The sequence below is a fragment of the Bos javanicus genome, chromosome 8 (assembly GCF_032452875.1).
Source record: "Bos javanicus breed banteng chromosome 8, ARS-OSU_banteng_1.0, whole genome shotgun sequence".
In the NCBI taxonomy this organism is placed as follows: Eukaryota; Metazoa; Chordata; class Mammalia; order Artiodactyla; family Bovidae; genus Bos; species Bos javanicus.
Window position 1 is genome coordinate 17643484 of NC_083875.1, and position 14362 is coordinate 17657845.

At 44.3% G+C, this 14362-nt stretch overlaps 2 protein-coding genes across 4 annotated transcripts in view; one reads left to right on the plus strand and one right to left on the minus strand.

The window, feature by feature from the left end:
- LOC133252473 (RNA exonuclease 1 homolog) overlaps nt 1-2775 on the plus strand; it is a 45971-nt gene extending 43196 nt beyond the window's left edge. For both annotated transcript variants that reach the window (XM_061425109.1, XM_061425110.1), the window contains 2 exons: nt 128-248; nt 2153-2775. In XM_061425109.1, the coding sequence (XP_061281093.1) occupies nt 128-248; nt 2153-2235 (204 nt within the window). In that variant the 3' untranslated portion in view covers nt 2236-2775. The remainder of the gene's footprint in view (nt 1-127; nt 249-2152) is intronic.
- A 1202-nt stretch (nt 2776-3977) lies between these two features.
- Nucleotides 3978-14362, minus strand: part of TEK (TEK receptor tyrosine kinase) — a 104606-nt gene continuing 94221 nt past the window's right edge. For both annotated transcript variants that reach the window (XM_061425107.1, XM_061425108.1), the window contains 5 exons: nt 10802-10872; nt 9521-9561; nt 7935-8031; nt 6207-6306; nt 3978-4975 (listed from right to left, as the gene is read on the minus strand). In XM_061425107.1, coding sequence (XP_061281091.1) covers nt 4901-4975; nt 6207-6306; nt 7935-8031; nt 9521-9561; nt 10802-10872 — 384 coding nt within the window. In that variant the 3' untranslated portion in view covers nt 3978-4900. The remainder of the gene's footprint in view (nt 4976-6206; nt 6307-7934; nt 8032-9520; nt 9562-10801; nt 10873-14362) is intronic.

The window sequence follows — 14362 nt, forward strand, 5'->3', positions numbered from 1 at the left end:
GCTGGTGTCACTGCTCATGTTCCTTGGTTTTGCAGTGTTGTTTCTGCTGCTTCAGTTCCTGCTGCTGCATCAGTTTTCTTATTCTTTGGGAAGAATTTCTAAAGAGGTTTTCTCTTTCATTTGACAGTTAATTCATACTTCAGTTGTGGACACGACAGTTCTGTTCCCTCATCCGCTAGGCTTGCCTCACAGAAGATCCCTGAAGGGTTTAGTGGCTGACTACCTGCAGAGAGTCATTCAGGATGAAGGTAAGAGCCTGCTTGTTCATGATAAATATCAAGCTCCTGAGTCTGAGGGGAGTGAATACATCATGAGGGTCATGGTAAAGGTCCCCTGTTTGAAATACTTCCCTGTGGGTTTTCTCCTAGGGTAGAGAATCCCGAAGTATCTGTTTTAGTGAAATGTGTTCCATGCCCACTACCTGGCATAGTCCTAGATGTTCCACAGGCCTCAAAACAGCAGTTGGGGCAGACTGGTGACCTTGGAATTCATACATAAAACTTTTGTTGGTGCAGAGATCTAATTCCATCCTAAATGCTGCTCTGTACCTCTTTTCATATGTGATTTTCATTACACCTAATAAGAATCTAAAATTGATTGGGTCCAAGGTATCTCAGTGGCGCTAGTGGTAAAGAACCCACCTGCCAAATGCAGGAGACGTAAAGAGTCGTGAGTTCCATCCCCAGGTTGGGAAGATCCCCTGGAGGAGGGGAAATGGCAACCCACTCCAGTATTCTTGCCTGGAGAATCCCATGGACAGCGGAGCCTGGCAGGCTACAGTCCACAGGGTCGCAAAGAGTCAGACGAGACTGAAGTGACTGAGCACTCACGCAGATTATCTCACCCAAGGTAAATAGTGAGCTTTTTGTAAAAGGAAGTATAACTTAAATGCAACAGATTCATCATGCGTGCACCTGCTTTGTAATGGATTGGTAGATCTTGCTCTCAGAACTTTTTTTACATTTGGTATTTTTGATGTAAAGGCCCAACATTAAACAGGCTCACCAAATGCAACAAGTACAGCCACCAGCTATCCTGCGAGTCGCATTGCCATAAGCACGCGGTATGTGTCTGACTTGGAATGGAGGTTAGTTACTCTGTACATTTCGTGCAGACCCATATAGGCCCCTCTGTTGCACAATATAGAAAAGGAAGTTAATTTCTGAATGTTAAAATGTTATAATGCTATTGTTTCTACAGATGCTCCTCTGATCATGTCATTTATTGTACAAGAATCCAGATTTTATCTTGTGGTATTTATTCTTTCATTCTATGTCTATTAGACACTCACCAAACCATCTTACACAGGATCTTTATATTATCTGCTTTAAAATATTCATATCTCAAATGCCCCAAAAATGCTATTCTGAAATTCATAATGTGTTCTGCTTAAAACAACCTGGGAGCATGGACACAAAAATATTTCATCTTACAACAAAAAATGCCCTATATAAAGCAAAGTTAAAGACCACCACAGTTCTCTCAGAGTAATGCAAGGAAACCAAAAATAATACACCATTTTACAAGTGTAGCCCATATGATTTTTCTCAATCTCAGACCTCACTTATTATTTTGTAGGCTTGGTATTTTGGGCAGATTTCATCTGCTTTTTAAACCCATGTCATCTCATATCTAAGGTCACTCTCTGTCTAGGAGGTATATTTTTTCTAGAATCTCTCTTTCTGGCTTCTTGTTAGATCTGTCATCCACCGGTGTCCGTCACTTTCCTGTTGCATATCCCTGGAAAAGAGGTTCATGGAGAAGGTACTGATGTGCTATGCCATCATAGGAACACAGTGACCATGTGACTGAGGGCAGGGTATTCAGAAAAAGGGAGATGTTTGTTCATCTGCTGCTGCTAAGCCGCTTCAGTCATGTCTGACTCTGTGTGACCCCATAGACGGCAGCCCACCAGGCTCCGCCGTCCCTGGGATTCTCCAGGCAAGAACACTGGAGTGGGTTGCCATTAGATCTATGTAAAACATTTCTAAAGCAACCAGTGGTGGTTCTAGGTGTGAAATAGTGATATATTGATAAGTGGCCAGCGTTGATTCTGTTATAAACTCAAGACCGTTTTGAGACCATCCGTGGGCGACTTCACAGGGAGTTGTCTATGTCTAACATTTTATTTTTTGTCCTATTCTATTTGGAGGTCACAGTTCCAGTGAAAATGCAACTGCCTGCATGGAACTGGTCCTCTGGAAGGTAAACGACGACCTGAAAGGAAAGAAGTAACCACCTGGCCCAAGAATATCTTAAACCTCTGCACTGCTTCCCTGACTCCTTGGCCTCCACTGCTGGCAGTAGAGTTCGATCTATAATAACATGAGGTTCCCCCACACTTTCAGAGAAGAGGAGAAAGAAACACACTGCCAAGGTTTATGTATTACATTTTAAAGGTTGGATTTCCACAGCAGTTTCTAAAGTTGTGTCTGGGGAGGGGTGGGGAAGGAATTAGGTTGTTTGGATTTTGACTAATCTTCATAGGCCGTGTGCAAATGACCATGGAAGATGCTTTAAAGTTGAAGTAATGAGTCCAGGACTTTCACAAAGTTCATTTTTCAGATTACTCAAAATTTCTTTTCCTCTTTAAATACCTGGAACCATTATACTGCTAGGAGTCAGAAACATCTTTTCCTAACAAAATCATAACAGTTTTCTTTAGATCACCTATATATAAATAGATGTAGAGATTTTCTTCACAAAATACATGGATGTGAATGTAAAATTTTCAGTGTGCTGTTAACATAATACAGTTTGGTCACTGTGCTATCATGTAAGGTGTTTTCATTCTAACTGGTGTACTCTTGCTTGATTTTGGTTCCTGTCAACCACTCACTGATCTTTTTTTTAAGGCAGTATCCTGTGGATCTTCTGGTACACTGAAATCTAATCTATATTCCCAATTCTGGAATTATCTAGTTCCTTAAAGGAGTTGGTTCTTCCCTTCTTAATTGCTTTTTGATGATATGCAAACTGGCCTGTGGAAACGACCCAAGTTCATTCAGTTTGCTGACCTTTGAGTAAGTATGAATCTTTAGTATTAATTCGGTTAACATGCTACAGAGCTACAAAGGTTTCTTTGTCAACAGCATGGATGAGTCACAGAGATGTCAGTCGGATGGCTGCTGTGCCAGTAGTGAATCCGTGGCCTTCTGACAGTTGATTGTGATGCTGTGTCAATCCGTAACACACCTTAGGCCGACTGCTTCAGTATTTTGAATTTACAAGTAAATTTTAGTATCACTGAATTCCTTTTTCTTGATGCTGCCCTTTCATAGTCATCTCTTGTACTTGACGTGAAGTAAATTCGTAATGATGTAAATTTATTTTAAATATATATAATCAAGAAGGTCAAGCTGTTAGAGAAGGTAGCTGTTATTGTGTATTCCAAAGCCACATGCAAAATTTGAAGACATTATCTACATTTTTCAGAGATACATTCATCCCCGTTCTTGTTTCGTTCCATGCACATACAAACCGAGAGTTGTCAGGAGCATCTTCACAAGATTTGGGTGAAAAGGACTGTGACGTATTTGGACCTGCTTTCAGTGGCTCTTCGTTCCAGCCCCTGCTCTGCTGAAGAATAAATGGCGCGGGAGCAGTGTTACTTTGCCTATCCTGCTGTGGGTGAAGAGCTTCTGGACAAATGCGGTTTCCTGGTCACTGTTTCTGATGCATGAAGTTGAGCAGACGGCAGGAATATGGAACATTACACAGTACATAGGACACTGCAACACAGTTAAGAGATTCCAGGTTTAAGCCCTCCGTTCCTACTGGAACCAGAGGTACAGGAAAACAGTAGAATATTTCTGGGAGATGTTTCTAATCTTGTGAGCTTCTGATACATCTGGTTGAATATACTCACCAACTGCTGTCTACATATTGCCAACACATTAGAGGATGATAAAGTGTTTTCTTGAAAGTATAATAGAGACGGTTGGTAATACTTATGAGACACATTCCTAGACAAAAAGTGGGTAGGCAAGACATTTATTCACTTACTATATGATCTCAGTATAGCATGTGCCTACAATATAAATGGTAAACTCACACCTGATCAAAACTAGAACTTTTTACAATGTGCAAGACAGGTAGGGATGTTAATCTGCTATGATACATGTCACATGTCTCCCAAATTAACTACAAGCTTCCTGTTTTAATTTCTTAACAAACACATCGATGTTATCTGAGAAACTAAAACCTATTAGCTTATCAAACTAACACTTCTTAATGTTCTTAGGCTTCTAAGGAATGAGATTTAAGTTGGCTTTTTAGTGTCTACGTTTAGGACTGATTTGTTGGCTCTGGAAACACATGAAAAAGTTGTCAAATTAACAAAGGAATCAGGATGGCTTATACAGGTGAGTGGGAATATTTAGAGATAGAAAAAGCTCTTTACATCACTTAGGTTAACATTTAAGAAACCTAAATCCATGTCCTGTTAGAACTCATACCTTTCCCCTCCTTTTTCTCACCTGTGCCAACAGGTTTACTAATAGTATTTTCTTCTACACAGTGAAACATCTTAGAGCTTCCAATATATAGGTAAATATAAAAAAAAAAATCTAGGACAATGAGTTATGCATTACAGTAATTGTACTCTCACACCTTCCCATAAAGTCCATGTTTTTAGAAAAATATATTATTGTATATGAAACCACAGGCATTCTGATTCCAGCACATTCTTACTCAAAATAGTATATACAGTCCTAGTCAGAAGGTGCTACAGATTCACACAGGGGTCTTACAGTCAAAGTCCCAGGCAAGCGACAATCTATATACATGTCCATTTTCTGTCACCTCTCTTGGCAGAGGCTTGCTCGCTGAGCATCAAGGTATGAAGGGTCTCTCACGCCGGTGAAGGGGAAACAGAATATACAGATGAAAGTGGTCGGTCCTAGGCTGCTTCTTCTGCAGAACAGTCGATCCCCGCGTAGGTGAACTTCTCGTAAAGTGTGGTGTTCACATAGGTCTAGGAGAACAAGAGTAGTTCAGACACGAGCCGGCTCAGTCCTGCCTCCGCTGGGAGCAGTTACAGTCATACCCCAGCTTCCTTAGCTTGTCTCAGCTCAAATACAGATGCTGTGCGCTCAGTCATGTCTGACTCTTTGTGACTCCGTGGACTGTAGCCCACCAGGCTCCTCTGACCATGGGATTTTCCAGGCAAGAATACTGGAGTGGGTTGCCAGTTCCTACTTGAGGGGAGTTTTCCTCACCCAGGGATGGAATCCCCACCCAGGGACTGAACCCGCCTCTCCTGCAGCTCCTATGTTATAGGCAGGTGGATTCTTTGGCACCACCTGCTGCTGCTGCTAAGTCACTTCAGTTGTGTCCAACTTTGCGCGACCCTATGGACTGCTGCCCATCTGGCTCCTCTGTCCAGGGGATGGTCCAGGCAAGAATACTGGAGTGGGTTGCCATGCCCTCCTCCAAAAGCCCCAAAATACCAATACTGGGGATGGGGGATATTTCTCTCTCCTCATTCCCTCTGTTGTATCTAACCACTTTCTTCCTGAAGAGCATCCCTTGACTTCTGCAAGTAAGATTTCTTCCTCTCACTTTTTTCAGCCTCCTGGCTTCTCTAGCCCATGGTCTCTCACTGGTCCTTGCTGACATGCACCACATCCTCCCAGACCCCTTCCTCTGCTGCTCATCTTCACATCTCCAGCTGTGTGACCTCACCCACATCTCTGCTTTCATTGCCAACTGGGTTTTGATGACTTTGAGCATCTTCCATGACTTCCAAATTCCCTAACCTAGATTTACCTTTTGAAACCTCAGATCTGTGTAGCCAATTAACTATCCACTACAAGTTTTTACAGAATTCCTGACCCTCCCCGTGGTAACCTGAAGCCCGCATTCTTGTCGCTCTCCCGTTTGTCCCTGGGCAAGTCACTTCTCCTTTCTAAGTATGCTCCTTCATCTCTAGAATGAAAGGGTCAGGCTGTATGACAGATTTAAGATTCCGTCTAGCTCAGACAAGCCAGTTCTGTATGTTGTTCTACAGTGTCTGACTATATCTTATATAGGAATCTGGTTTCCTCCAAAACTGTAACTTTCTCAAAGTTGAGTCTGCATCTTTTACGGCCCTGTAGCACCTCAGGTTGGTTCAAAAGAACCTGCTGACCTGTATCCACTATTAACCACAATGGACACATGAGGAACTCCAATGAAAGAACCCACGCCTTGAGTTCCATACTCACCTTTCGTTCTTCTAACATCCTGTTTAAGGACACCAGGATCTGGGCAAATGAGGGCCTTTCATAAGGCTTCTCCCGCCAGCACTGTCTCATGAGATCATACCTTTGAAAACAGAGTGTTTAGTGTCCAACTGTGCTTTAGTCCTGGGCACAGCCAGGTGCAGGGTTTGGAATAAAAGAGAATGTAGCCACACAATGCATGGTCATCTCGCTTAGCCAGCAGAGGACAGAAGTACTACAGCTAGGAAGGTTCTAGAAGGCCTCCCGCCTCCCCAGCCACGTCTCCTTTCTTCTCCCAGTGGATCTAGTGCCTACTTTGGGTACCATTCCCAAGAGATCTTGGTCTCAGCTATCCTGATCATCTGGGAAGAACTGAGTTGTGTGTCTAGGGTAGGCTTTCCCTCAGAGTATTACATCTCTCAGTGTCAGTGTTTCATTTCTAAAAGCTGGCTCTGTGCGCAAATAAATTTGCAAAATGCTACCTATCGCACCTCCCTCTTAGTGACTGACTTTGTGAAATCGTGAAGTCATTCTAGTAAAAACCAACAACCTTTTAAACCAGGTTTAACATAGAAGCTTCCCAAACACAACTGATCACAGAACTCTTTCCCCTTGTGTTATTTATTTATGTCTCACACATTCCACAAACACAGTTTACGAAGTGCTAGTCTAAGGTCTTTCTCCAGTGTGGCCAGAACTACCTGTATTGTTAAAACGTGGATTCCTGGGACCCACTCCAGATTTACAGAGTCATGTCCGAGAGCGGGGCTCAAGATTCCACATGCTTAACAGGCTGGTTTCTCACTGGCAACCATAGTGCACAGAAGGCTCTCAGCTATCAGCCTGGGGTGGTAGAGATTCTAGAAGACTTTATCCTTTAACAGAAGTTTCCTAAGTGAGTTAAAGCAGTGAAAACATCACTCCTTAAAGGTGGGTTTCAGGGACTTGGTCCAGTGATGGCTTGAGTGCATTCAGGTTTTCCCACGATGGTCTAGGTTTATATTTCTTGTACCAGAGCATAATAGTACCCTCATCCACTCTAAGAAGTGGCTTGGTTTGGACAATCAATTCCTTGTTCAGCCTAGAGCCTTGCACTCTTCATATTATGTCATTTAGGCAGCAACGACATCAGCTGGTTCTGGGAATGGCAATATCATTAGAGAAGCATTCTTTCCAGGAATAAGAATATATATTCCTGGAAAATAAGCCCTTTAGAAGCAAGCTTTTATAAAGAAAAGCTTATCTTCTTTAGTGTAACTGCCCTGAAATCTCTACCGTCAAAGTTAGTCTCAAGGTTTCATACATTTATTCATGGATAATTTCATGAATTTATGAATACATGTATTCATAGATTATAATTAAATTCATAAATTATTCATACAAATCTTTTCTGTATTTGTTTCCCCTTCTCATTTCAACCTTAAGATTCAGCCAAGAATCACCACTTTAAATTCCACCTGAATTTCTATGCCTGGAAAACTCTCTATTTCCTGCCCATTGCCTAACAGTCTTAGTTTCAAGGTTCTGAAATCTTGAACTCAAAAATCTGGCTTGAGTTTTCTGAGGGAAATGTCCCCCTAGACACATAGACTCTTGTTTCTGACTGGGATTTGTGTGTGTACACATACATACATATTTGTATATATCAGATAGCTGCTTCATTACAGTCAGTTCAGGAAACATACAGAGGGGAGCTTAGGACAGAATGGCCCTGAGGGAGGCCTGACTTACACCTCGTCGTCACAGTTTAGCGGCTTCTCCAGTCTGTAGCCCTGGGGCAGCTTCTCGTAGAGTTCTGCACACGTCATCCCACAGTAAGGGGTGCCGCCTGGAAGACAGGAAACGGTGCGCCCTGAGCCCCCCTTGGATGCAGAAGGCACTGTCTCCTGCCCTGGGGCTCTACAGCCAAGGGACTGGAAGAGGGGCGTGAGTCAAGCAACGATAAGCACCCAGAGTCGTCATCCTCTGGGGCAAACCCACTGCACGTCACAGCTGGACTTGGCTCAGACCGTGCTCCCGTGCGGCCACTGCTTCCTTCTGGCCCTTGCTCGTCCCCAAGTCTGTCTACACGCAGCATGTCTCTTGCCATGGTACCAGTGTACCAATGACATGGATCTTTTTCCCAATTGAAGTCTGTATTTACATAATGCAATTCCTATTTTATCTATCATAGTTACCATCCCAATGTTAACTATAAAAGCAATATATTTTTATTGTGGAAAGTACAAAAATAATGAAAAAACTACTTTGAAAAAATCCTGTATAGTCTTTCCAGTTTTTTTTTTATGTGTGATATTTATAAAACTGAAATTATGGCTTATGTGAAAATGTTCTGCTTTTTGGCATATACATTTTCACATGGTATTAAATGGCTTTTGACATATATCCAGACAAAAGTGTAATTCAAAAAGATACATGCATCCCTTTGTTCATAGCAGCACTGTTTACAATAGCCAAGTCATAGAAACAATCTAAATGTCCATTTATGGATAAAAGATGTGGTATACACACACACACAGGAATATTACTCAGCCATCAAAAAGAATGAAATAATGCCATTTGTGACACTATGGATGGGCTTAGAGATTATCCTACTAAGTGAAATAAGTCAAAAAGAGAAAGACAACTGCCGTATTACTCACGTGCAACCTAAAATATGACAAATGAACTTATCTACAAAACAGAAGCAGACTCACAGAGGACAGACTTGTGATTGCCAAGGGGGAAAAGTGATGGGGGAGAGAAGAAATGGAAACTCGGAATCAGCAGAAACAAACGATTACATATAGGATGGATAAACAACAGGTTCTGCTGTATAGCACTGGGAACTATATTTAATATCTTGTGACAAACCATAATGGAAACGAATATGGAAAATTATGTACACACATACATAAAACTGAGTCACCTTTGTACAGCAGAAATTAACTTTAAATCAACTATACTTTAATACAATTTAAAAATAAATGGCCTTTGAAAATGTGACTTGTCGTAGCAGTACAATATACTGTCTTAAAGTTGCAGAAGAAAACTTATAACAGCTTTATGACATCTCTGCACACGTGGAGACAACTTAGAATGAAGTTCTTGGCCACCAGGTCATCAGTGTTAAATGTGACTTTAGACACTGGGCTTTCACAAAGAGAGCCATGGGGATAAACACACTCATGCAGGAAACCTGCAAGGTTCTTTTCCCAAGTGGCATCTGTCAGCACCGAATCCTAATGTTACCCATGAAAGGAGATGGTGAAGGAGCACGGGGGGGGCCCACTCCGTTTGTGCAGAGCTTCACCTGGTAGGTGGACAAGGATACTCACCTAAGCTCACAATCTCCCACAGTAACACACCATAGGACCATCTGCAGAAGGGATGAAAGAGAAAACAGTAATCATCGCACGCGTTGGCCAGTCAGTGTTCTGCCCGCAAAGCTGGGGCAACTGACTCTAGGTCAGAAGAGGGCAAGTTCCATGTCTTTTTCCTAGGATTGGGTCTTACACAGAGCGTGTGTTTATCTCCCCTTCGGCCAATGGAAGGATTGTAACAGGGGAACACTGGCAAAGCCCCCACTTGCTTTAGGTAGAGAATGCAGGCTGACACTACAGAAAGCAGGGGGTTCTAGGCCAGACAGATTTGCATCCGATCTCATCTCTGTGTGACATGGGACAAGTGACTGGAACTGCTGAGGCCTCTGACTGTATTCTTCCAAAAGTGAGGACACCCATCTCTGCCTCAAAGTTACGCAGAGATGACATGAAGGCACACAGAGAGAACACAGTCACCGCCCAACCTCCCCCCATCCCCAGGCATAACAACTCTCCCCCCACCCCACCCCCAAATGAGTCAACCCAACCCTCTGGGCCTGTTCTTCCTCCTGAAAATAGGGAATGTGGGCAAGAGGGCTCAGGTCTCAATCCCAAAACTTCCTCCCCTGCCACCAGCCTGAGACTCGTCACGCAGGCTGCAAACGGAGATGGGCCCTACTGACTGCCTTCTGTGGGGCTTCCCAGGTAGCACTGGTGGTAAAGAACCTGACTGCCAGTGCAGGAGACATAAAAGTTGTGAGTTCAATCCCTGGGTCGGGAAGATCCCCTGGAGCAGGGCATGGCAATCCACTCCCGTACTCTTGCCTGGAGAATCCCATGGACAGAGCAGCCAAGTGGGCCACAGTCCGTCGGGTTGCACAGAGTCGGACACGACTGAAGTGACTTAGCATGTGTGACTGCCTTCTGTCCCTGACACTTCCGACCCCCAGCAGCTACTCTGGGCCACCTCCTCGGATCTAGGTCCTTGTGCCGAAGACAGTCTGGGCAACGGAGTCACAGGAAGGCCAGGATGCCCCTGACTCTTAAGGAAATAAAGAATTAACCACTTGAAGTCACTCCCCGACGTGCAGAAATAAACCCAAAGCCTGCCATCAGGGGAAATCATTTCCTCTGTGGCTTCGTTCAGTCTGTTAATTTATTTCCTGGGCTTAGTGATTAGCTTTATTCCACAGAGGGATGCAATATTCCTGCTTCTCTTCAAAACCTTTGTCAAATGGATATTTTTCTGGGTCAAAAAAAAAAAAAAAATCCCTCAGCAGTGAGAGGCTTACTCACACGTCGCTGTTGGTCGTATACACACTGTAATTTAGTGACTCGATCGCCATCCAGCGCACGGGGAGTCTTCCCTGGAGAATACAATGTAAGAGGCTGCTTAGGCTCAACAGGGGCCCCTTCCCAAGGCTCATCGGTGGCCTGAAGCTGGGGGGGCTCACCCCAGTTCTCAGGGAGGTCCCCAGACAGAAGGCATGGCAGAGTCGGGATATTTTTGCATGTCCCACCCACAAGTCTGTTTTTTTAAGTTCAAAGTCCTGCAAATTATGTAAGCTCCACTTACCTCAAGGGGTTACTACCACAGTTTCATGTAAAGAAAAATGATGTGTGTGTGTATGTGTGTGTCCTTTCAGTGGTCATACAATTATTCACTTCGTGGCTGTCAGAGGTGCTCAGAGGTTTGAAAAGAGAGATGGGCATAGGAACTGAGGATTAGGCTATAATGTGGGAAAGCCTGAGGTGGTGGGAGGAGACCAAATGCCTGGAGGAGAGGCTGGAAGGGTTTCCAGGGGAGGAGACACACGAGTTCAGTTCTAGAAGATGTGTAGGTACCACCAGGTGGATGGGGGAGGAAAGAGCACTTCAGGCGAAAGGGCAGAGAGTGCATGTGAGTCAGCTATGTGGTGATGACTTCTACCAATGCAGACCAGGGACGTTCCTCACGTCTACATGCTGTGTTCTCTTCAACATCTGCTCCCTTCTATGTCCTCGCCTCCACCTGCCACCTGTCACTCTCTTCTCCTTCACACTGGGGGATGGGAAGAGCTGTCTGCATTTCCTGTTTGGTCCCTGCTCTCATGTACTCCTGCTTGCTGGCCTCTGACCCCGTATCTCCTAGTTGTTCATTTCCATGCACGCTTTTCCATTCTTTGTGTGACCGCTCTGATCTGCCCACATCTGTCTGTCCCTGCTGCTGTCACCTCGGTTCAGGCCACCACCATCTCCTCCTGCCTGCTGACAACCACCTCTCCGCTCATCTCCCCGCCTCTGATTCCACTCCCTAATGACCTGTTCTCTGCACCACACTCACTCTAAATGGCGAACCCAAACATGTGGTTCCTGTCCTTAAAATTCTGTACTATCACTCTTGTTACAACATCCCCAGTCCTTAGCTGAATCTCCAAAAGCTGGCATCCAAAGCTTTCAAGACCTTATCCCCACTTCCTCCTCCAGCCTTGAGTTTTAACTCTTCCTCTTTTTTGCATCACCCCCTAGTCATATTGACTTTCTTTTTTTCATAACTGACTTTCTTAATTCCCCAAAGTTTGGTGCTTTCCTCTGCCTCTCGGTTCTTATATATACACTGCATCCACCAGGTCCTGCACTTCATCCTCAGGTCTCCAGTATCTGTGTCACAGTTACTGGAAAGCTTCACTGTGCTTCCTCTGAGCTCCCGAGGGACCTGCACTTTCCTCCTTCTCAGCCTTCTCCACCATTACAGTTGATTGTTAAGTGTCTCTGAGCTCTTTGAGGGAGAACACTGTGTCTTAATATTATCCCCAAGCCCAGAACAAGCTGAAACATTGTAGTAATAAATAAATCCACGCTGAGGGGATCAATAGATTAATCAATGGTAGTAAAACCCCAAATCACTTAAGTACATTATTTTGCAACACTTCCAGTACTAGAATCGCCCTGGGAGAAGTAAAAAACTAATGCAGGATGCTCTCTCTACAATAACTGAATCAAAATATCTAAGTGGTAGGACTTGGCATCTGTCTTTTTAAAAGTTTCCCAGACAATCTAGGAATCGACAATCTCTGACTTCCGTAGTAAGCCAGAGAGTAGCCACTCTGCCCTCTGTTGGTAATGTGCTACGTTGCACCCTTCTTGCTGGGAGCTTGCTTCTCTCCAATCCCTTCTCTTTCCTTCCCCTACCTTCACCAAGTCCTTTTCCTCCCCAGACTCCATGCTGCTACTGAACGCTTTGCCCTTCCACTGGGAGATACACTAGAGCCCTAACCAGTGCTCCGCCCCTCTAAGCATTTCCCCTAACCCCATAAGATACAGAAATCCCTGACCTTTATGAAATGTCAAGCAAACCAACCTTAGCCTTGGGGTACTGAGGCAAGTAACCAAATTAAATGAGTAGGATTATGGAGCTAAACTGTGTTAACCTCTTCTCATCACCACAGGGCTTCCCAGGAGGCACTAGTAGTAACAAACCCACCTGCCAATGCAGGAGCCATAAGAGACACAGGTTCAATCCTTGGGTTAGGAATATCCCCTGGAGTAGGAAATGGCAACTCACTCCAGTATTCTTGCCTGGAAAACCCCATGGACAGAGGAGCCTGGCAGGCCACAATCCATAGGGTCACAAAGAGTTAGACACGGCTAAAGAAACAAACAGTTGGCCAACTGGAGGTGTAGAATTGGTATAGAATTTAAAGGCTCAAGAGACAGTTTTCTATGACAGTTAACCTGGGGTATCCTCTAATGCACATTAATGAAGTCTCTATGTACAGTTGGGAAGGTCCCCTCGAGGAGGAAATGGCAACCCACTCCTATTTTTGCCTAGAGAATCCCATGGACAGAGGAGCCTGCTGGACTATAGTCCATGGGGTCGCAAAAAGTCGGACACGACTGAGCGACTAATACTAATACTTAAAGTGACTTAGCATGCGTGTGGCACTCCCTCTTCACGGCATCCCAACCCCAGAGTGAAGGAAGGCGAGAGATTCTGTAGTGGAAATAAGAGGGTCCCATGTGGCCCAGGAGGAATGGGGAGAGCTGGAGCAGATGGATGAGTGGTGGGTCCTGCTTCTGTAAGACCAGCCCAGCCACTTTCCAGAGAAAGGTCTGCTTTGAGAGGGGCGAATCTGAAAAGTTTAGGGAAAAAACTGTTGCCTGGCAGCCAACCTTCAGGGAGTCACGGGAGACTTCCTGAGGTGCTGATGTCAGTAAGTATCAAGGACCAGGGGCATGCTACTCTCTAAGAACCAAAGGACGCCCACTTCAAACCCTCATCAAAAAAGGGAGTGGAAAGTTCCAAAACGATTAAGTTCACTGTGATCATAACTATGGAAAAGACTGTATGCTTGTGGAAGGAAAAGAGTAAAAATAAATTGTGTCAAGGTTGTGAACTGTGGATCATTTCCTCTTGAAACCATTCTTGAATATTGTTTCTGTGTTATCTTGTCAGTAATTAAATAAGTATATTTAAAAGAAAGGAAACCTAGGCTTGAGGATAAATACAGAAGCTTGAGCCTTGCTAGGAGGCAATTTGATATCTACAAAAGTACAAAGACTCTCTCTATATGTTACAAGAACTGGAGTCATCCCAAGAAAGCTGAGCCCAAGTAGTGCTGGGAGAGCCATGCCATCAGAGAGACCTACCCAACACGTGCAATGACTATAGGGTGCGTCAGCCCCAACACCCTGCACTGCCCAACTGCAGGGAAAGCAGAGGGTGGTGGCATGTTGAAAGCCCAGCTAATGTCCAGGGATGTGGCATTTCCAGGGCTTTATGATTCCAGGTGGGCAACAAGAGCATAACAAGTCCAGCTTCTCTCTGCTAACACTGTGAGGCTCCCCTGGGATCTTTTATTTGAAGGTAAAATTTGG